The sequence below is a fragment of the Peromyscus leucopus genome, chromosome 2, assembly GCF_004664715.2.
Source record: "Peromyscus leucopus breed LL Stock chromosome 2, UCI_PerLeu_2.1, whole genome shotgun sequence".
NCBI lineage: Eukaryota > Metazoa > Chordata > Mammalia > Rodentia > Cricetidae > Peromyscus > Peromyscus leucopus.
The window spans coordinates 123,858,702-123,880,605 of NC_051064.1; the positions used below are offsets into that span (position 1 = coordinate 123,858,702).

Sequence of the window (21,904 nt, forward strand, 5' to 3'; positions counted from 1 at the left end):
GGGCATAGCTGCTTTGATATGCACAAACAAAAGAATATAAAAGATATTAGATGCTCGTGTTAGAAGGCAGGAAGTGCAGTACCATATATCTTAGATGATACTTCAGAACTGGCTGGCTTTTCATGAGCTACTACAGACTACAAGAAACAAGATTACAAAAAGGTGATCTTCTTTCATAATTGTAGAATACCTATCTACCTACTTACCTATCTATCTATATCTATCTATCTATCTATCTATCTATCTATCTATCTATCTATCTATCTATCTATCTACCTACCTACCTACCTACCTACCTATCTATCTATCATCTATTTCTTCATATGACAGGATCACTAACAATCCCCCTCCCTCCCTTTTGTGGTTTTTCAAGACAGAGTTTTCCTGTGTAGCCCTGGCTGTCCTGGAACTCATTTGTAGACCAGGGTGGCCGTAAACTCAGAGATCCACCTGCCTCTGCCTCTGCCTCTGCCTCTTGAGGGCTGGGATTAAAGGCGTGCACCACCATGTCTGGCTTCCCTTTTATACAAACTACACATTTAGAGGTAACTTTGGAAGCTTTGTTTCTGAAATTGAATCACAGCAGGCTGCTGAGGAAGCTCAGACCACAGGCCTCCCTCCTGTATGGAATGTCTGATTTATGGTTTTAGACCATATGGCACAGCTTCCTTTGTTTGAGTGGTTTTCTTAAGAAACCTATCTTTTCTTATTCAGGGGCTTGAAGGAAGGGGAGTAAGTGAGTGAAGGGCTGATTTTACTTCTGAAGAAGTAGATAAAGGCACACAGATCATACTAAGAGAGCTTTAAAGGACAGTGTTTACCTCCTCTAGTCTGTCCAAGGCATCATTCAGCTTCCGCTGGCGCTCCAGTGCCAACAGCCATACTTGCTGCCAGCGGGCAGAGAGCTGATTGATTCGTGGGTTTTTTGCTTCAGATTGTGAGAGGATTGGCATGGGAGGAGGAGCGGGTTGACTCAAGGACTTCCCTAAAAAAAAAAAAAAAAGTAATCACAAGATTAGAAATGTTGGCTTTGCCAGTCCATAAAGAAATGCCTGTATGTTCAAGGTTATCCTTGGCTATATACTGAGTTTGAGGCTAGCCTTGAGATATATGACACTGTTTCAAAATCAAGAAAAGAAAGAACTGTGTACATGAACTATCCTTTTACACTAATATCCACTTTGTAACTGAAAAGAAACATGGGAATGGCAATATTCTGGTACAGAGGCATACTAATTCCAGAACTGCTGCCTCTCCTCCAAACCAATGAATACCCACCTCCTACACATACCCAGTTAATTATGCTTTTCCTTAGTGACCTGAGGACATATCAACCCAGAAAACAACAGTGGATTCCAAATCTTTTTTTTTTTTTTTTTTTTTTTTTGGTTTTTCGAGACAGGGTTTCTCTGTGTAGCTTTGTGCCTTTCCTGGAACTCACTTGGTAGCCCAGGCTGGCCTCGAACTCACAGAGATCCGCCTGGCTCTGCCTCCCGAGTGCTGGGATTAAAGGCGTGCGCCACCACCGCCCGGCAGGATTCCAAATCTTACAATTAGATTAGTGCAATGTAAACACAACAATGAAAGGCCACTGCTAAATAACAGAACAGGCTTCACCACCTTGTAGCTTCTTATTAATCAAAATAAGCAAATGAGTAAACAAGTAAGATATAACTAATCACTATTAGAAAAGCAAAGTTTCAAAATGAGAGATTGTGGTCCAGAGTCAATATCATTTGGGAAATCAAAACACAGTTCTCATGATGGCATTTTGTGAGGTCTCATCTGCAATTAGCAGGAAAGAAACAACTAGTATAGTGGGCTGGAAACATACTGCTACCACTGCGGGACTTCTCGATGAAAGGAGCATGGGTGGGTTCAACATTCTTCCTCTTGTATGTCTTGGTGACCCGGTCCACATCAGGTTGTTTGCGCGTCATCTCCTCCATGAATGACTATTAAATATAAAAATTACTTATGAAAATTCATAGTTTTCTTGGTCTAAAACGAAAAGTTCTTTCTAACAAAGGCCAAGCCCATGGCAGACTGCCCAAATGATAAGACTGCTCTGAGTAACTTCTCATTCCTTAAAAAAGATTAAATTGGGATGGGCGTCTAACTTAGTGGTAAAGCATTTGCTGAACTTATGCAAGGCCCTGGACTGAAACACAGCACACACAGAAAAAAAGAGAAGGGATGGACAGATCCACACTGAGAATGACGGCCCAAAGCACTGCATTAGCACTGAAGACTGAAGGAGGAAGAGAGGAGTCGGCCTCTGCCTTCAAGGAACTCACAGCTGAGTGAGGAAAACCAGATTCAATGCTAAATGTTACGCAGTTATGCAGAGAAGACCTAAGAGAAGTACTTGTGAAGTGACGAGTTGCCGAGGAACAAAGGACTCAAGAACGGGGAAGGACAGCTCTGCAGACGGTTTAGTTTGGACAGAACGCGGAAGCCGGACAGTGCTGTGGACCAGGACTCTTCATTTCATTTGCTGGCAAGAGGGTGCAGTCAAAGGATTAGCAAGAAGTGGGGCTGGAGGGGCAGGCAGGAGATCCAGGAAGGTTGGTATCCAGCGAAGGATTAGGATTGTGTTGTGAGAGAACTAGGAGGCAAGTGAAGGACTCTGATACAAGAAGAGACATGATCAGATCTCTGCTTGAGAGGACTCAGTCTTCCTCTAGTATAGAAGGCAGAGTGACAGGATATGGGCTAGAAAATTCTGCTATTTACTTTTCCTATTTCTTTTTTTTTCTTTTTGGTTTTTCGAGACAGGGTTTCTCTGTGTAGCTTTGCGCCTTTCCTGGAACTCACTTGGTAGCCCAGGCTGGCCTCAAACTCACAGAGATCCACCTGGCTCTGTCTCCCGAGTGCTGGGATTAAAGGCGTGCGCCACCACCACCTGGCTACTTTTCCTATTTCTGTGATAAAATGATGTCAGGTCAATAGGCTTCTGGCTCCAGCAAAGGTCAGGCTTCTTCTAAGCTGGGTTCCAAAATTTCTACTTCTGGTGAACTGCCCTTGTAATGCCCGTGAAACTGTGAGTGGCTACTCTGTGGGGTAGACTTCATCTTCTAAAGAAGACTAAAACTAAACTGTTTCTGCTAGGGGCTTCAAAAATACAATGAGTGCTCTACGACCTTAGTGACCTCCAGGAGCTGCAGCCAGCAAGAAAGTGGAATCTTCAATCCTACAAATGCAAGGAACTGAATTCTGTCAACAAAACCAGTGAATGTGGAAGATGATCCACATGAGAACTGCAAAACTTTTGGCTAGAGAGGTATCTCAAAGCACAACACCTCAGTATTGAGGAAATTGTGATTTCTGCCTGATGAAACCCTAAGATGCTAACCCATACCTTGACTCCTAACTCATGAAAACTGATAAACAGAGCTGTTGTAAGCTGATAAGTCTGTAGTAATTAATACATGCAGTACGGATGGGAATGTGGTTCACGACACACAGAAGACACAGAGAAGCAAGATACCTGATGCTCAGTGATAAGAGCTTTAACTCGGTCTATATTCTGAGGGATAGGCTCCTGATCCCGCTGGATTAGGGTGGTCTCAGCCCACTGGATCCAGGCCAGAAGTTCTTCCAGGAGCTCGGCATTAGCCACCAGTTCTGACAGAGCTGCTTCCAGGCGCTGCTGGTGCTGCTTTGCCCATGTCAGGACCTGTGGAGAGAGAAACCATGACCCTTTTCAGAAAAGTAAGTCTTTCTGTTTGTTTGTTTCCAAGCCCTCTTCCTACCTGATCATACACCTTTACTCAGAAGAGGGACCAACTTAAGGAGCCGAGAGATTTCTTTCTGACTTGAGCTGAGAAAACTCAAATGAGAGGTAGAACAAGGAGTCATTTCTGCCAAAAGCAAATCTAGTACATTCTATTAAACACAAGCTCCTCAGGAAGGAAGGAAGCAAAACCCCAGGTGTCTGCAGACGCTACTCACGAGCCCCTAACTCCCCCAGCCCACTCTAGCCTTCACGTCAGAGTCTTTACTGAAACTCGACTGCTCAGCGTGAAGGAAGGTTCTTGGCTGATGGACGGAGTATTCACTGTGAGTCCAGCTGACTGGGCGTGTGCTGCCTCACCTCCTCAAAGCGAGCTCGGATGATAGTGATCCAGTGTTTGATGGTTGTGATGCAATCGGGGTGGCAGACAGCCAGGATGACTTCTCCCATTGCCACTGCTGTGTTCACATCAACCCGTTTTTCTTCTACTTTCTTCATGAATTCCTAAATAAACAAGAGTTAAAACCAAAAACCTGACAAATCTATCAGTACCATTAGTTTATATTAAAAGGAGAAACATTTCATTGTTTTTTTCCTATGTGTCAGCACAGGCCTCGAAAAAGCTTGCTTGTATGTAGGTGTTGCTAGCTTGGTATATCCAGTTCTAAAAGGTGTAGGAAGGCAAGAATGACCTCTGTTAGAGGCGACAACAAAGACAAGGGACACTAGTATGCCTCTATTCCCTCTGCTCTAGTTTCTATTTTCAGTTTCTCCCTCTTTTATTTGCATTCATTTCAATTTTACGAAAACATTTATTTTATGTATATGAGCATCTTGCCTGTATGTATGTTTGTGTGCTGTGTGTGCCCAACACTGGAAGAGGCCAGAAGAAGGTACTAGACCTCCTGGGAGGGAGTTACAGACAGCTATGAGCCACCGCGTAGGTGCTTGCAACCAAACCTCTGAAGAAACATGAGGTGTTCCTAACTACTGAGTCATCTTTCCAGCCCTTTTATTTCTGTATTTAAAGTATATTTATTTTGGACAAACAGGATGACAGCCATAAAACACTGAAATATTTTAAAATTCCTACCACAATAGAGTGCAACAATAAAACTAAGATTAAAATATCTAGATAGATAACATGAAACATTTCTTCCTTCATTAGAGTTGACTGAGGCCCCAGATACCATGTTTTATTCTGCATGCTAAGTGGTTTTTAGGAGATCAGAGAAGGGCCAAAAAGCTAGTTAACATAAGCTAAGTCAAATAAAGGTATGTGCAGGTGAGAAGTAAAATGGAGTTGGGTATGATAACACACACCTGTAATCGTAGCACCGGGGAGGCTGAGGTAGGGTGTTTGGGAGTTCAAGGGTACATACCAAGACCCCATCTCTGTGGTGATGGGTTGTGTACCCTAATAAAATATGCCTGAAGACTAAGGAAGCAGAGCAAGCCACAGCCACCTGTCATCTCACCAACTCCTCAACCCGAAAAGCCTCAGCTGACAGGCCTCTAGTCAAATGAGCTTCCTCAGCAGAAAAGGCCTCTAGCTGAAAGGGATGCTTCTGCCTTAGTTCCTGTCTCCTCACGCCTTATATACCTTTCTTTGCCCACCATATCACTTTCTTTTTAGTGATGGGATTAAAGGCATGTGACTTCCCAAGCAAAGGCTTGAGATCTCAAGTGCTGGGATTGAAGGTGTGTGCCACCACTGCCTGGCCTCTATGTTTAATCTAGTGACTTGTTCTGTCCTCTGATCTTCAGCCAAAGTTTACTAGGGTAACACGATATATCACCCCAAATCTCAAAATCTAGCCAACCAACAAAAATGAGAAAGGGAAGTGTTGGACATTGTCTGAGACCACTGTGTGGCTTTACTTGTTTAAAGCCAACATGAGAGCTGAAGAGGTGACTCAGTGGTTAGAGAACTAGGCGCTTCCAGAGGACTTTGGTTTGATTCCTAGCACTTCCACAGCGGCTCACAACTCTCCACAACTCTAGTTCTTGGGGATCTGATCTGGTTTCCTTGGGCACCAGACATGTATGATGTGTACAGACATACACTTAGGCAAAATCATATACATAAAATAAAAATAAATAAATCTTAAAAAATATAAAGCCAGTATGAGTGAGTTGTATGAATGTGAACGAAGCCTCTGGTTTCTGCTGAGTACACAAACAGCCTACTCTGGCTCGTCTTCTTTTCATAGGTCTGACATTTATAAGCAAGTCCTGCTTTTCTTTAGTGCTGGGGCAATTCTCACCATGGATGAGTAGCACAGATCAAACTGTGAGGCTAGATTACCTTATGAGTATCGATGAGAGACTGTAGGGACTCTGTGTCATCAGGAAGGGCCCCTCGAAAGCGAAGTGTTTGTTCTGCTTCAGAAAGCCATTCCAACAGCATATGGACTGTGTCCCGAAACTCTTCTGCCTGAAATAACCAAGCACAAGAAGATCTGGCTTCCCTCTGCAGCTGAAGCACTGGACACTACAGAGTGTGCTGGAAAATCCAGCATCCAGGACCACCCACAACAGAGGCATTTGATACCCTTGTCCAAAGCCATAAAGGTCACCTTGATTCGTAGGCCTTTAAAAATCAGTTCAATGACTGGTCAAAATCCCATAGGATGTTCAGAATATCCACTTTATTTTTGTTCTAAGACTGTGGGACTTCATGGTCCTAGTAAAGAAACTAGATCCATGTGTTCAGGTCCCCTGCAAACTTCTTACCTGTTTTAAGGCCTGCTCAAGCCGGCTTTGCTTGGAAACAGAGAGTTTGCAAACAGTGTCCCAGCGAGTACTCAGTTCCTGGAGTTGTCCCTTTACCCAAGTAGTGTCATCCCTACTGTTCTCAATCAGCTCTCTGCCTGACCGCTTCAGGACTTGAACAGTGCCGGTCCGCTTTCCCAGTTCTTTTTGGAATACCTAGTTAAAGAAATGAGAATTAGTTCTTTTTTTTTTTTTTTTAATTTTTAATGATTTATTTTATTTTGTGTGTCTTGTGCAGAGGAAGGCAGGATGGCATGTCAGAAAGAACAAGCAGGTGACTCTCAAGAAGCCTGCACCACCAACTGCTTCCTCCCTCAATGCCTGTACTTAAATCAATATTCAACCTGTTTCTCAACAAACTCCATCTTTGCTTAAAAAAAAAACAACCAGGGACTACACAACACAGTAAAATCTCATCTCCAAAACAAACCAAACAACAACAGCAAAAACAGGAGGCAGAGGCAGGTGGATCTTTGTGAGTTCGAGGCCAGCCTGGTCTACAGAGCAAGTTCCAAGACAGTCAGAGCTATCACTCAGAGAAACCCTGTCTTGAAACACCCCCCCCCCAAAAAAAAAACCCAACAAAAACCAGAAGCTCTAGCTGAGGGTGTTAGCTCAGGTGTTCTGACATGCTTAACTCTGGAAAAGATTCCCAATCTGAAAAGTTGGAATAATTATACCAGCATTTCTAGACTTGAGGGAGATAGTAAGGACATCCCTGGAGTACAGAGAATGATAAACTACACTTAGTCCTGTTTTCACGTGTCAGGTCTCTCCTTCCATCACGTGGGTTCCAGGGACTGACTTGGGTGTCAGGCTGGGCAGCAAGCACCTTCAACCGTCGAGCTATGTCATTAGCTCACAGAATGTGGTATAATTTCAAGGCGAAATTCAATGTTGTGTTAAAACAAGAGGACATTATGCAGCTCAACACACCAGGTACAGGACAGAAGAACTGGTGGCACACATGGTGGTAGGCTGTGCACTTACACAAGTGGTTAGAAGACAATCTCCCATTTCCATTTTAGGTGTTAGAGGAAATGGATTTCATAACAGTCTCCCTCTGAATTTAAATTTCATTTGTGACTCAACCAAGAGACAAACAGGGAGAACCTCTTCACATGCTGCCAAATCTGAGTCAAACCAATTTTGGTAAATTCTTTGTGACTGATGCAGAGTCCCAGCAAGTTTTTTTTTTTTTTTTTTTTTTTTTTTTTGAGACAGGGTTTCTCTATGTGTCCCTGGCTGTCCTGGAACTTGCTATATAGACCAGGCAGGCCTTGAACTACAAAGATTAAAGTCATGTATCACCACACCTGGTTAAAAGTTTGTTTAAACACAGAAGACAAAGAGCTGCTCCTCCACATCAGCATTCATTCTTCTCCAGATGGTCCACACAGAGCAGAAGGTGAACAGGGAGAGAAGACTCTGTTTTTGCCTCCCAAGAAGCTAATTCCTGCTCCTCACCTTATGGGCATCCATGAGGTTCATGACGAGGTCAAGGTCCCCATGTACAGGCTGGTCCTCAGCCAACTGTGGCTCCACCTTGTACAACCAGTCAACTAAGGCCTGCAAAGCGTCCATGAACTGGCCTGAAAACAGTAACGCTTCTTCCAACTTGTGCTGTCTGAGAAAGGCATACAAACTCAGGGATTTTAGAATAATTATGACAAAAAAAAAAAAAGCATCAATGCTCACAATTCTGACTATTGAAAAGGAATACTGCTTAAACTCTATAAAATAACTATGTTAGAACAGTTAGAAATAGACTACAAAAAAGTGAGAGATACGCCCAGACATTTTAAATCAAACCACGTCTAGATTATGAGTGGTTTGCCTGCAGGTGTGTCTGTGCACCCATGTGTGCCTGTGCCTGCAAACGTCAAAAGAGGGAGCTGGATCTCCTAGAGCTGGAGTTACATGTATCAGTCACCCAGACCTGATTGAGCCAAGCATGGATGCTAGGAACCAAACCTGAGTCCTCTGCAAGAGCAATAGGTGCTTAGTCACTAAGCCATCTACCCAGCCCCCCCCACCCCCCATTGCTACTTTAATTTAGCGACAACCTCTTAAGATACTTTGGCATGCCGTATCTGTATGGGTCTACCCTTATGGGGGACATTCATGCTCACCGTTCCACAGACTTGCCACAGACAGTATCCCATTTGTCTCGGACTTCTCCTAGCAAGTTGTCAAGTTTCTGAGTGTCATCAGCAAGCAAAGTCTTTTCTTTTAGTGCTCTACCAGTTCTGATTGTGGTATCATACACAGGCTGTTTGCCACCAAGAGTTTTCTGAAATTCCTGTTTCCAGAACAAAAGAAAAACAAATAACACATACACACTTATTAAAAATCAAAAAAATAGCATGAGGTCCTGGGTTTAATTCCCAGTCTTCTAACAGGGTACGGTATATTTTGATTTGTAATCAACTTCTTTTTCAGTTTCCAGGTTTCTAAAATAAATATAGCATCAAACAATAGCAACACACACACACACACACACACACACACACACACACACACACACACTCACACACAAAACCCCAAACAAAACATTAAACTAAAATCAACAATAGCTTACCCTTAAAAGAAATTTGTAACTTTCGTTTATACCATATACAACAGCATATAGCAATTTCTAAATTCCCATACTTTGGGTTAATTATTCATATAACCAGCTTACTCACACTATTACATAAAAGTATGACTGTCATGTTATCTAGGTATCCCATGGACTCCTGGGGGTAGTATACAGCACCAAGAATACTTGTCCAGCAATGTAAGCAAACAAAAAGGAAGGCTGATTTCACCATGTTTTTTTTCTAGGTGGCTCAAGCTGGCCTGGAGCTCTTCTATGTAGCCTAGGCTTTTAACTCTCAACCTTCTTGCCTCAGACTGTAAAGTGCTGGGATTACAGGTATTTGCCACCATGCTTGGCTTCCATCTTGACTAGTTTTTTGAGACAAAGTCTCACATATTCTAGGTTGGTCTTGAACTTTTGATCTTCCTGCTTCTTGGAATTACACACAGGTGCCACCCATAGCTAGTTTATGAGGTACTAGAGAGTCAAATGCAGGGCCTTGTCATGCCAGGCAAGAACTTTTACCAAATGGTTTACATTCCCAGCCCCTTGTTGATATTTTAACAGAATCAACCATTTTAAGAGGCTCTGGTGAATACCAAGCATAGGCCCTCACACCAATGAACCACTTTACCTTATGTTTAGAAAGCTGAAGTTTGATTTTGTCTGGGTCATTGGAAATCTCCAGTTCTGAGTCCAGGTGACTCTCTGCATCTTCTAGCCAGTCAATCAGTTTTTTCCAAGCTTCATAGAACTAAAATGAAGTAAGGTATCCATGTAATAGAAAAGAACTGTACAACTCATCCCTGACCACCATTTCAGACCAAGTTGGTGCCTTCTTTAATAACTTACCTGCTTTGCCCGCTTCCTGGCATCATCCAGTGACCTCCCCCTTTCAATGGATCTTTGGACAACCTTCTCCCACCGAGACTGGACACTAACTAACAGGTTCTTGATCAATACAACATCCTGTTTCTGACTAAGGAACTTCAACTGGTTCCCCGTTTGATCCAGCTCGATGATCTGGTCTCGATGAGCGTTTACTTCATTAGCAAAAACCTGTGGGAAAATATTGCTCTTTTTTAGCTATAAAATAAGGCAAAGGAGCACTCCTTTGAACAAGTCCTTTTAAAGGGAAGATAACATCATCTTAAGGCACAATTACCTTGTGTTCTTCTATCTGGGAAAGAACAGTGTTCAAAATCAGGCTGGGAGGCGAGGCGATGTTTAAACTCTGCTCTGCTAGAGTAAGCCAGTTGATAAATTCTTGCAGGGAATTCTGGAATTCTGTTGCCAGGCTGAGGGCCTCTTCAAGCTTTGACTAAATTTTACATAAAGCACACACACAGAAAAGTACCAGGTTCAGAAATCATACAACAAAAGTAAGATATGTATAAACAGATTAAATGATCCAGACAAGAAGACTCACTTAATGAACCACCAAATACGACTCAAATAAAAAAGATGGGAATTCTAATGTGAAGTGTCTGAAGCTAGAAACACCGGGACAAGAACTGAACAAATAAAAATGGAAAAGGCACAATTAGTGGATCAATTCTCTTGGCCACTCTCTCCTTCCTGGAACATTTCAGAACAGAGGTAACTCCTCAGTAAGTGAGCATGCTCTAGTGGTGGTGATGGCTACAGAACTTAAGGTCTGTTCTGGGTAAACATGCCCCTTAATGTACAGTTATGGTGTGGAGAAAGTAAATGAGAAGTTCGTGACTGCAAAGATGCTGCTGCTACAGTGTTCACTGTTTAAATACATGTTTTCAGGAAATATAGCATGAGCTATCTGAGTCTAAAATGTATGTTGATGCCACAGCATTCTAGGAACACACCTGAATATAACTTTTTAACCCACTCTCATTTAAGTCGGAATGACAGAAAAGAATGGCTCATTCAGTCCAAGTGCTATTCTCCATTATTAGAACCCAGCCCAGGTTCTATGAGTTCCATTCTCAGGGATTTCTAGTCCCAGCTTCTTAGTGGACACCTGTGGCCATCTACTAGACAGGCAAAGCAAATGATGATCTTTAAAAGATGATTATATCCAGAATATATTAAAAGTGAATACATTCAAAAAGTATACTAAAAATGTAAACTGCTACTAACTGCAGTTGGTCAGATTACATTTTTCCTTCATCCTTCCAGGTCACTTTATTTATTTTTTTTATTTTTTATTTTTTTTGGTTTTTCGAGACAGGGTTTCTCTGTGTAGCTTTGCGCCTTTCCTGGAACTCACTTGGTAGCCCAGGCTGGCCTCGAACTCACAGAGATCCGCCTGGCTCTGCCTCCCGAGTGCTGGGATTAAAGGCGTGTGCCACCACTGCCCGGCTCCAGGTCACTTTATAATGGGTGTTCTAAACCCACACGTGCAGTGGCAGGGTGCTTGCCCAGCACGAGTGAGGCCCGGGTTCAATCTCCAGCACTGAAACACAAGGATGAACCGACACAAGCAACTCCGCTGGACACGGGGTCACCTCAAAGCTGTCAGACAGAGCTAGAGATCAGTCCTGAAGTCTAGTTTGTAACAGAGCACCAAACATGTTTAATAAAGGACTTTTAAATTATCCTGAAATACACTACTCCTACACCATCAGAAATATTCCTACATATTCCTGACACCAAAAGTGGTTTTCTTGCTTTACAGCCCATGCTGCCTTTATATTTGAGATTTCCTTGCCTCAAAATCCTTGCTAGGAAACTTAACTGAGTTGGAACTCTGCCTCAGTTTCACTCATTAACTTCACTTTTGCCTCTGCAGGACAGAGAACAAGAATTAGAATACAAGCTCACACTCAGGTCCACCTGGCTAGTCTTCACAACACAAAACCACACAAAGCCACACCAGAACAATTTGACAAACAAGTGTCTCTTTAAAAATGTTCCTTAGTGTGTGTTGAGTATGGCCTGTGTTCTTCTACCCAGTGATTCCAGAATGATGGGGCATGTCTGTTTACTCTTCCCACAACATCTGCACAGTGTCCTGGACACACTCCCTCACTATTGATTAAGTGGACATAGCCAATGGATTTATTTGCATTTTTTCCCTCATGCAAGAAGTTTATCAGGGGTGGTGGGGTGGTGGTGGCAAAAGGCCATCTGAATGGGGACAGGAGAGAGAGAGAGAGAGATAGAGAGACCAGAAGATAGAATTAACAAGAGAGGTTATTTGCCTGTTTTATATTTGACCTGACTAGCAAAGAAGAAATTGAGACTGTAGTCATTAAAAAGAAAAATACAAAACAAAACAAAACAAAACAAAAAAAACAAAAACAAACAAAAAAAAAACCCAAAGGAAAAAACTAGCCAGACCTGGTGGAGGCAGAGGCAGGTGGATCTTTGAGTTTGAGGTCAGCCTGGTATACAGAGTAAGTTTCAGAAAAGCCAGAGCTACAGAGAAACCTTGTGTCAAAAACCAATCAATCAACCAAAACAAAACCAAACAAACAAAAAAACTTTTTTGAAAAAGCCTTGCTCCTTTCTGCTCTTACAAAGAAGAAAACCCAGTTTCTGAGGATTAGTTGGAAAGAGGTCATAATTGACCTTTCTCCTGGTTTTCAGTAAAATTCCTTGCGGAATGTTGCTGATTACAATGCCCTGTCCCCATTTTCTCAACTCTATGTTAAGCTGTTTTCAAGTAGGATCATAAACTGGCAATAGGTGTCAGATGTGAAGCCCAACACTAACAGTAACGGGCAGTGATGTCTTAACTGTCCTTGCAGAAAAGGAACGATTGTACAATGAAGCATGAGCAGAACTAACACCACCAGAGCCATGGAAAACAGAAATCAAAGACTGCTGAATATGAAGTCCATTATAAGGGTAAGTTCTCTGACACATCACAACACATCCATCTTCAAAAACATCATCATAAGACGATAATGTCTTATGGTCACCAAACATACTGCCAAATAAGGTCTCTGCAGTTGTACCTTTCTTTCCTCCATCTTACTGCTGACCACATGCCACTTCTGTTCCAAGAGAGCTACACTCTGTTCAGTTTTTGAGCCAGACCCAGAATCACCACGGCTGAGGAGCATAAGCCTGCCCTTGTCAAGCAGCTGATTGTAAGTCTCTTCCTTGGCTTTCAGCTGGGAATGCAGTTCCTACAAGAGAAGGCAGAGAAAGATATCATAATATCTACTTCCTGGAAGTACACATAGATTTCACTAGCACAGTGGGAAAGTCCCCAAAGGCCTTGTCTTAATAGAAGTCTCTTTTAGGTTCAGTTCAAAGTATGGGCTATTATTAAATAAAATCCACAATTACTCCTTAATATGGAAACAATTAACTCACCAAGAAAATAAATTATTTTTTAAGGATCAAATATCTCAAAAGTAGTCTTTAATAATTTATTTCCACTTTTTATTAAGGATTTCCCTAGAAATTATGTTGCATTTTGTTCTCAGTAGGCTCTCTTAAAGTACTGCCAACATCGCTCAGATTTCTCCTAAAGCTTTACTGAATACAAGCACACCGGCGAGGCTCTTACCTCTAGTCAGTATTCTGTGCCCACCAAATGGATGGACTCAGTTTATCAGCTTACCGATGCCTCTCTAACTGACTCTTCCCTTCACTGCTGCTGCCTGTGTTGAATACCAAACTCTGTAGATGAGCTGCACTAATGTCTCTCAGAGAGGCTACTGACTATAAGATGCTATGTGCAATCAGAAGAACTGCTGTTACCATATGTGTGTCAAGCTGTTCTCTAGCAGTCTCAGGGAGTCCTCCTGTAGGCTTAGATGCAGAAAGCTGGCTTTCCATTCTATTGAGTTCCAAGAGGAAATCTTCAATTTCACTGTGGAAACCCTGGGCCTTTTGAGAAAAAGACATATCAACAGTATCAGTAAGCAAGCAGCTGTAAAAGCAAACTTTTGGAATGATCCTGAGCTTACTGGGAGGAATCTGAAGCTGCTCCCAGGGATGGTGGTAATTTTATTTCTGGACTGGCACAATCTGCTTGCTTATAGCTATAATCTAGCAAAATCCTTCAGACCTTACTATAACACAGTACCGATACCTAATACAATCTTATGATCGGACTAAGGGATTGCTGAACAGGGAGAAGCCTGATGATGATATAGGAACAACCTGAATCTCAAAATAAGTTGGTCAGAGTAAAGACTAACTGAAGAGTAAATACAACGAACTGCAAACAAATCCCAAGGGGCCCATCAATCAAAAGCTGCTCTTTTGGTTCCTTCCTATCACTTAGGCCTCCTCCTCAAGCTCTCCCACCTGGACTGGACACACGCATACCTGCTGCAGAGTTGACTGCAGCTGCTGCTCCCTCTCCTCTGTCTTTTGCAGCACAGATTCCCAGCACTGGTTCATGGTTTCCAGGCGGCTCCTTAGGCTGCTGGCATCATCTCCAGCACTGGATTCAAGAAGTTCATTGCCAGCTTTGTTGACCGTTTCCACAGTGGCTTGATGAGCCAAAACATCATTTTTTAGAACCTAAAAAATGTTGAATAACATAATTTGTTTCTATTGATGTAAATTAAACCTGGCTCAAGGTTCACATGACATTAAGCTTCTGGTGGTATCTGGTCTCAAGCTGACAGAGTTAGGCAGAAATAAAAATACTTACATGGTGTTTTGCAAGCTCCACTTCAATGACTTTTGGGTCTCCACTTATTGGCCTCTGAGCATCAAGCAACTCTTCAGTGTGAGTTAGCCAACTCATTAGTTCCTCTAAGGCATGTTGGAACTGGCCAAGGGCCAAGAGAGCACCTTCTAGCTTATGCTGCCCGGGACGAGACAAGGACCATTTGTTAGGAAGTCAGAGAGGTTAGACAGCAGTTCACAGACTGACGGGACCACTGGCCTTACCTGTCGATGGGCAATCTTCTCACCCAGATTCTCCCAGAGGTGTTTGAGTTCTGTCAGTGGTTCCCGTATAATGTCTCTGTCTGTTTCATCGGTAGCTTTCTTTAACATCAATTCACCCTGGTGATTGAGTTTTTCCATCTCAATTTGCTGTTGGTAAACCTCTACTTTGAACTCCTATAAAAGATGTACTTAATGTTAACATTAAACCAAGTCTTCAGCATTAAGAACTATCTTTCCAAAGCCATTTCTAGATACAAACCTTCATTTCATTTAGCTGATCTTTGACAGTGTTGAGGTCAGTGCCCACAGGGGGCATGGTGCAGAGTTTGATCACAGTGTTATCCAGCCAGTCAAACATAGCCTGAAATGAAAACGCAAACATGAAGTTAGAAGAGAAGGGCCATTTCCTTCCCAATGCTGGGCTTCCTGATTATGTGGGTTTAGGACCTCTAGCAAGCAAGCAGTGACTTACACAACCTGGCCAGCTTCATTGAATAGCTGAATGGGGACAAATATGACAAGCAGGCAATAACAATAAAAATGGCAATAGTAGTAGAAACTTGGATGTATGTTATGTCAACATTTTTCTCAACAGACGTGTGAAACTTAAGCCAGAAATGTAGAAGTAACACTGTCCTAGGTTTCAAAACACTGCAGTACAGAGGGTAAGTCACTCCACACCAGATTTAGAAAATGACAAGAGAAAGCAGAACATGTATTTCCGTGGTGGGCGTATCCCAGCCTCTTACCTGGAGAGTGTCCTGATACTGGACAGCAGCTTGCATGGCATCCTCAAGCTTTTCTAGCCTTTCTTTCCAAGTTTTGTTTAAGTTCTCCCAAGCATTATTCATCTATGGGAAAAATATTGAATCAAAATCTTCTAGTAGTACCTCTCTGGTCTAACTCCACTATGTTTCATCTGAATCCCTCACCCACTCTCCACACCTCATCAATGCTCTTCTTCACTTCAGGCTTCTCAGTTTCTCCACAGGCAAAAATCAAATCTGTTCCAAGTATTCTAATGAACTCCAACTCCTCATGCAGACCATCTGTCTCCTCCTTAATCGTCTATATGAAAAGAGCAGAAAATTAGTCAAGACAGAAAGCAGAACATAACTTCTCAAATGCAACATAGCCCCCTAATCAAGAGCAAACCCTAAGTAGAACCTCAAAAATCATAAAATGATTTTTATGCTTAAGATATTACTTATCCAGAGAGTGCAGCCTCATATTCAAATGGCCAATGTACATACATATCAAAAAATAAGTAGATCAAATGTGGTGCATACACAAGTCATAAAATATGAGCATGCAGTCATGACAAAAATGGCAAGGAAAGCATACATTTGAAGGGTGTAATGAGGTTTGATAATTAACCAGCCCTTCCTGGCTCCAAGAAAAAAAAAAAGAAACAAGATAGGAGTCACAAACGATGGTGCTGACAGGCCAGGTCACAGCTGGGCTATATCATCTTAAACACAAATAGTTCTTTGTTAGAGTCTAAAACAGTTCACATACAAACAGAGAGAGAGGAGGAGAAAGTTTCCATATGAAAAGTATCTGAAATAAGATGGCGAGACAAGCATTGCCAACAGCTACCATGTGAAGTCCATCTTGTAAAAATTAGACTTCCCAGAAAGACCAGAAAAAGATGAGTGTAAGTGACTTGCTAACCCTGGATGATGAATTCAGAATTTTTTATTTTCTACTGTCTATCTCTTCCCTGAAAGCGGAAAAAAGTCTCACCTTAAAAACAAAACAAAGCTTTCAAAACATTGAGCATTGATAAGCAGCTACCACAACATACTCGGGGCCTGGTGGCTTAGCTCAGAGGCACTGCACTTGCTTAGCATGTATGAAACCCCCGGTTCAATCCTTAGCAATGCATAAAAACAAAACAAAATAAAAAATCACCACCCCCACACAAATACAAGACGATGTTTTGTCAGGCGGTTGTGGCACACGCCTTTAATCCCTGCACTCAGGAGGCAGAGCCAGGTGGATCTCTGTGAGTTCGAGGCCAGCCTGGTCTACAGAGCAAGATCCAGGACAGGCCCCAAGACTACACAGAGAAACCCTGTCTTGAAAAACAAAAACAACAACAACAACAACAAAAAAGATGATGTTTTGTATTTTTGTTACCTCAGCAGCTTCAACCTGCTGCTTGATGATGGATGGGTCAATGCCAGGGCTTTCCAAGTCATGGACAATATCCTGGGTGTCTTTGATGGTGGTCAGGAGAGCTGCCATATCATACCAGAACTTCTCGGCTAATTCAAGGACATCAAGGAATTTAATTTCTCGCTCTTCAGACCGTGCTTTGATGTCCTCCCAGAAGAATACCATCTGATCCAGCTTGTCCTGAATTTCTGAAGTAGTAAAGAAGAGATGTGATCAGAACCTCTCTAAATTTGAAATCTAAAATTTTCATTGAAATTCAATTTAATTCAGACATTACTTATAGTTCACAGTAGCATGACTACTATCATCTCTACACTGGTTTTTCTGCCTGTTGATCTCCCTCATAAAGGGACCACAGAAACAACCTGGAAACATCACACAAAGTATCTGGTAAGATGAAAGCCCTTAACTCACACAGGGCTGCAATGGGAATGCTTCCTTCTAGTGTTCTTATTGAACTTTCTGTGAATTTCCCATGGAAAGTGTTACAAAAGGTAGCTATGTTCTGCCCACTATTGATACTGTGATCCTCACTTTAGGGGTTAAAGGAGCATTTGTTTCCTGGCCTGGGAATCTAGCTCCCAATTGTAACCTTGTTTCAATAGGAAAATGTGTTCTGAATTCTAAATGAATTTCACACGACTTTTTGGAATACTCATTACTTGAGAAGTGACTCTGGGTAGGATGCTGGAGGTAGCCACAGCCTGGAATTCATTCTATGGTCTTTCTTAAAGAACAGTCAGATCCACCAAGTACCTTTTGCAGCCAGATCCTTGTCTGCTCCCTGAGATCTCCCAATGAGCTCTTCTCCTCGACGTTTCAGGGCCTCAAAGGATGGCTGCAGTTTTTCTAGCTCCATGGTAGCACTTTTATTGTCACTGATGCACTCTCTAATCTTGTCTACTTCAGCAGGGATCAGGGGCGGCATCCGCAGGCGAGAGGAAAGATTCTCCAGAGTCTCCAACATGGGTTCAATTTTATCATGAAACTAAACAAAGTTGGGTTATTAATCATCATAGCAATACTTTATCATATTGGGGGACACGTTAGGGCATAAGGTCAAACTATAAACCTATTGTTTAGGATTGCCTATGTTCAGTCCCACCCAATGTCTGGTAAGTGTTGGGTTTGTCTAAAAACTGTTTTGGACATAGTGTACTAGTGCTGGCCCATTAGAGTGGGAAAAGACAGTATTCATTTTGTGAGCCAAAAAATACTAAGCAATATACCAAAAATCCACAAAAATGGTTAGTATTGTCACAATACTTCTCAAACTCCAACTAATAGGATGGGATAGGGACAAGACTATGAACTGGTGAGAGTCAGTACTCAGCATCTCAGATGACAGCTGCATGCAGAAGACCAGACCAACAAGTTAGACGCCCTCCACCGCTGTGTAATGCACGGGAACTTAACATGCTGAGGGGCCTGGAGTCTGAAGTACTATGGTATGTAGTTTAACAACCCACAATGTGGAACAAGAGAAAGGAAAATAATGCTGGCATGATGAAAGGTAACAAGGAAGACCAAATCTAACTTTCCCACTTCTCTGGGACTTTGAATAAAATGACTAAAAATCACAAAATTCTGAATTTATAATTTGATATATACGTCAGAAAGAGAGAATAGCACAGAAAGAGTTTTCGTCTAAAAACCCCATTTAAAACCAACTCTGGATTTATTAATTTGAGTAAGGCTCATCAATGTTAAGTGCCCTACAAGAAAAACAAATTTCTTAAACCATTCCCCACTACTCTCTTACTTCTATATTCCATCCCAGACAGAATGGTCACCTTAAACTTCCACAAAGGTAAGGAAGCTTTCTTATAGGCAATGACCTCAGTTCTCAGCTCTATAAGAACACTGATTCCCATGGAAGTGAGTGGGCACCTTACCTCTGTAATCTGCAATGGTGGGCGCAGTCAACACAACAATGAAATGTGACGATGTGGGGAACACAGGAGCAGGCAGCAACAACACAAAGTAACACATTCCACAATGTGAGTGAGATGGGACGGGAGGTAGGGGGGAAAAACTTGAGTAAGTACAAGTATTAACCAAGAATATTGACTCAACAAGGAATAAAATACCCAGACATGACAAAAGTACCTAATATATTAGTTGAGAAGTGTGTAGTTACATGCCTTAAACTCTACTGCTGGTGGTTTCCCTTCTCTTTGATGTACTTCTCCCTATGGAGAATACTTTTTCTGAACTAAAAAGCTGGTTGCTTAAGTTCATGTGCTGTTAGGTCGGGCGGTGGTGGCACATGCCTTTAATCCCAGCACTCGGGAGGCAGAGCCAGGCAGATCTCTGTGAGTTCGAGGCCAGCCTGGGCTACAAAGTGAGTTCCAGGAAAGGCGCAAAGATACACAGAGAAACCCTGTCTAAAAAAACAAAACAAAACAAAAAGTTCATGCGCTGTCGTTCTAAACCTCACCATTAATAGCCTCAATTGGAACCTGCCTTTTTTTGGTTAGGGTAGTCACTGGTTGTGGATCTGCAATATGAATTTTTCCTCAAATCATCCCTGCTAAAAAGAGTCACTGTAGCATGAAGTTTTCAGAGAAACCATCAACAAACAATTCCACAACCCAGCCAAGATGCACTTCACCCTTCATACAGTGCCAGTGCGCCAACGCTCCTGAGAACAGTTTCCTGATAACAGTGTCTGGGGACTCCTGCACACAGAGGCATGACTTAGACTAGTGGGCGGTTGAGAGGTCTAACACAAGCACACATACCTGAGCAGACTGGGACACAGCCTCATCCAGAGCCAGGGCCCGTTGGCGCACCTCATCTTTTATTTGGGCATACATGTTTTCTGCTTTCTGGTATTTTTCTTCCACCATTTTCCCTTCTTCAGGGTTTAGTTCCTTTAGTTGTGGACCTATCTTTAGTATCTTATCAATATGAGGCTTGTGTTCAGCAATGGATTCCCTTAGTTGCTACGGAAAGAAATGTGAATTAAAACATAGTAAGTGAAGAGAGCAAGTAAGTAATTAGCAACAAAAATATAGTGAGGTTTCCTAGGTCATAACAAACAAACCAAAAATAATAAGCACGTTATGTCAGTTTATTTAGATACTTTGATCAGAGGTAATAACAACTTTGAGAGGAACAAACTGAATTGTTAACTAGCATGTCCTAGCCTCTCACTGTTTATGGGGGTCTTGGGCTCCAATGCTATGTAATTCTCTTAATTTCCCAAACCAGATCAGATGTCCGATCACTATGGAAGTCTTCCTGGGCATATTCTGTCTCACTTCCCACACTGTTACGAAGTATGTCTTGCCACCCCATTATTATACTACATATCACATAACTTAGACCGAGTCACCAAGTAGGTGACTGAAGAACAGCAATCATTCGGGAACTCAACCACTCTGACTTTACTGCTATGTCCAGTTAGTTTACATCTCCCTTAAAGAAACATGGGAAGAGTACTAAGGAGAAATCTTAAAACAGAAATGAACATTCAAGTAAAGCATTTCTCATGGTACAGTTTTACTGATACATCTATAAATTTCTTTCATCTTATATATGAGACAAAAACTCTCTGATTAATTCCTTCACAGCTCTCATTCTCATTAAGTGAAAGAGCCATCCAGTCACGCTTAATACCTGAATAGCCTCAGAAATATTTTAAATGTCTTTGATTTTTAGTTCATTCTTTCATTGTTTCTTCTCGTACACTGGGGATTAAATTTGGGGCCTCAGACATGTGACAAGCGCTCTGCCACTGAGTTAATCCCAGCCCTAGTCAGCTCTTTCTTTATCCCTATATTCAAAAATTGTTTTAAATCTCTTTCTCTTTTAACTTTTTGGAGAATTTAACTTTTGAACTTCTTTTGCTATACCCCAGCCTGAACTAGAATTTTCTCTGTAACCCAGGCTGTCCTCTAGCTCATGACCACCAATATCCAGCGTGCTGGGATTGCAGGCATACACTACCATGCCTGGCTTGACAGCTTCTTGACACATATATAATCTTAGTATTTAATCAATTAATATTAAATGATGAAGAAAATTTAACATGCATTTGCATTGTGAAAAGAAATTCTGATTAGGAATTGACTTTGTAACATAAAGTTCACCTCGTAGGCTTTAATCCCTATATTTTCACTGAGGGAAGTGGCTTGCTCCTTACCCTCATCTCTTCCTGCTGCTGTCTGAGCTGCTCATGATCAACAGCTGGAGGGGGCAGCTGTGCTATTAATGCCAGAGTTTCTTCGGCCCAGGGGCTAAGCTCTTCGTACGTTTCCCAAAACTGGTTCACTAGGACCTGTGCCCGCTCTAGGCGGGCATAGCGCTCTGAGTTGAGCAGACTAACAGCTTCATATTGCTGTATTAGGCACTCAGTTTTCTCCTATGGGTCAAACAAAAAAAGAAAAAAAAAGTTATAAACCATTTTTCCTTTAAAGAAAAAAAAATGCGCGCGCGCGCGCGCGCGCGTGCACACACACACACAAGTGTAAAGAAACACACACTAAGATGGACTAATGAATAAATGATTTTAAATTTCTTCTTTATATTTAATTCAAATTTAACTACCATACATATACATTATTTCTAGAATTTGAAAAGTACGAATATAGTTGAAAAGGTAGTAAAACAACACAAGAAAAATATAATAAAAATAATCTTCTAGGGCTGGTGGCACAGGAGGCAGAACCAGGCCATCTCTGAGTTCCAGGCCAATCAGGGCTCCATCCCAAAAAACATACTAACAAAAACAAAAGCCTAGCAGACAGACACAACAATGAGACAATATTATCCCAACAAAACAGTGG

The 21,904-nt window shown here is 42.0% G+C and overlaps 1 protein-coding gene across 1 annotated transcript in view; it reads right to left on the bottom strand.

Annotated features, from left to right (window-relative positions):
• The window catches only part of Macf1 (microtubule actin crosslinking factor 1), a 339,831-nt gene that overhangs the window by 19,230 nt on the left and 298,697 nt on the right, over nucleotides 1–21,904 (bottom strand). The window contains exons 69-91 of the mRNA XM_037203340.1: nucleotides 21,262–21,480; nucleotides 19,856–20,059; nucleotides 17,868–18,099; nucleotides 17,073–17,299; nucleotides 15,876–15,998; nucleotides 15,680–15,781; nucleotides 15,190–15,291; nucleotides 14,931–15,104; nucleotides 14,689–14,844; nucleotides 14,358–14,555; nucleotides 13,785–13,913; nucleotides 13,031–13,204; nucleotides 10,258–10,413; nucleotides 9,945–10,151; nucleotides 9,727–9,846; nucleotides 8,644–8,813; nucleotides 7,979–8,138; nucleotides 6,473–6,667; nucleotides 6,045–6,173; nucleotides 4,097–4,240; nucleotides 3,491–3,679; nucleotides 1,835–1,955; nucleotides 822–985 (exon numbers count right to left, since the gene is read on the bottom strand). Coding sequence (XP_037059235.1) covers nucleotides 822–985; nucleotides 1,835–1,955; nucleotides 3,491–3,679; nucleotides 4,097–4,240; nucleotides 6,045–6,173; nucleotides 6,473–6,667; nucleotides 7,979–8,138; nucleotides 8,644–8,813; nucleotides 9,727–9,846; nucleotides 9,945–10,151; nucleotides 10,258–10,413; nucleotides 13,031–13,204; nucleotides 13,785–13,913; nucleotides 14,358–14,555; nucleotides 14,689–14,844; nucleotides 14,931–15,104; nucleotides 15,190–15,291; nucleotides 15,680–15,781; nucleotides 15,876–15,998; nucleotides 17,073–17,299; nucleotides 17,868–18,099; nucleotides 19,856–20,059; nucleotides 21,262–21,480 — 3,795 coding nt within the window. The remainder of the gene's footprint in view (nucleotides 1–821; nucleotides 986–1,834; nucleotides 1,956–3,490; nucleotides 3,680–4,096; nucleotides 4,241–6,044; nucleotides 6,174–6,472; nucleotides 6,668–7,978; nucleotides 8,139–8,643; nucleotides 8,814–9,726; nucleotides 9,847–9,944; nucleotides 10,152–10,257; nucleotides 10,414–13,030; nucleotides 13,205–13,784; nucleotides 13,914–14,357; nucleotides 14,556–14,688; nucleotides 14,845–14,930; nucleotides 15,105–15,189; nucleotides 15,292–15,679; nucleotides 15,782–15,875; nucleotides 15,999–17,072; nucleotides 17,300–17,867; nucleotides 18,100–19,855; nucleotides 20,060–21,261; nucleotides 21,481–21,904) is intronic.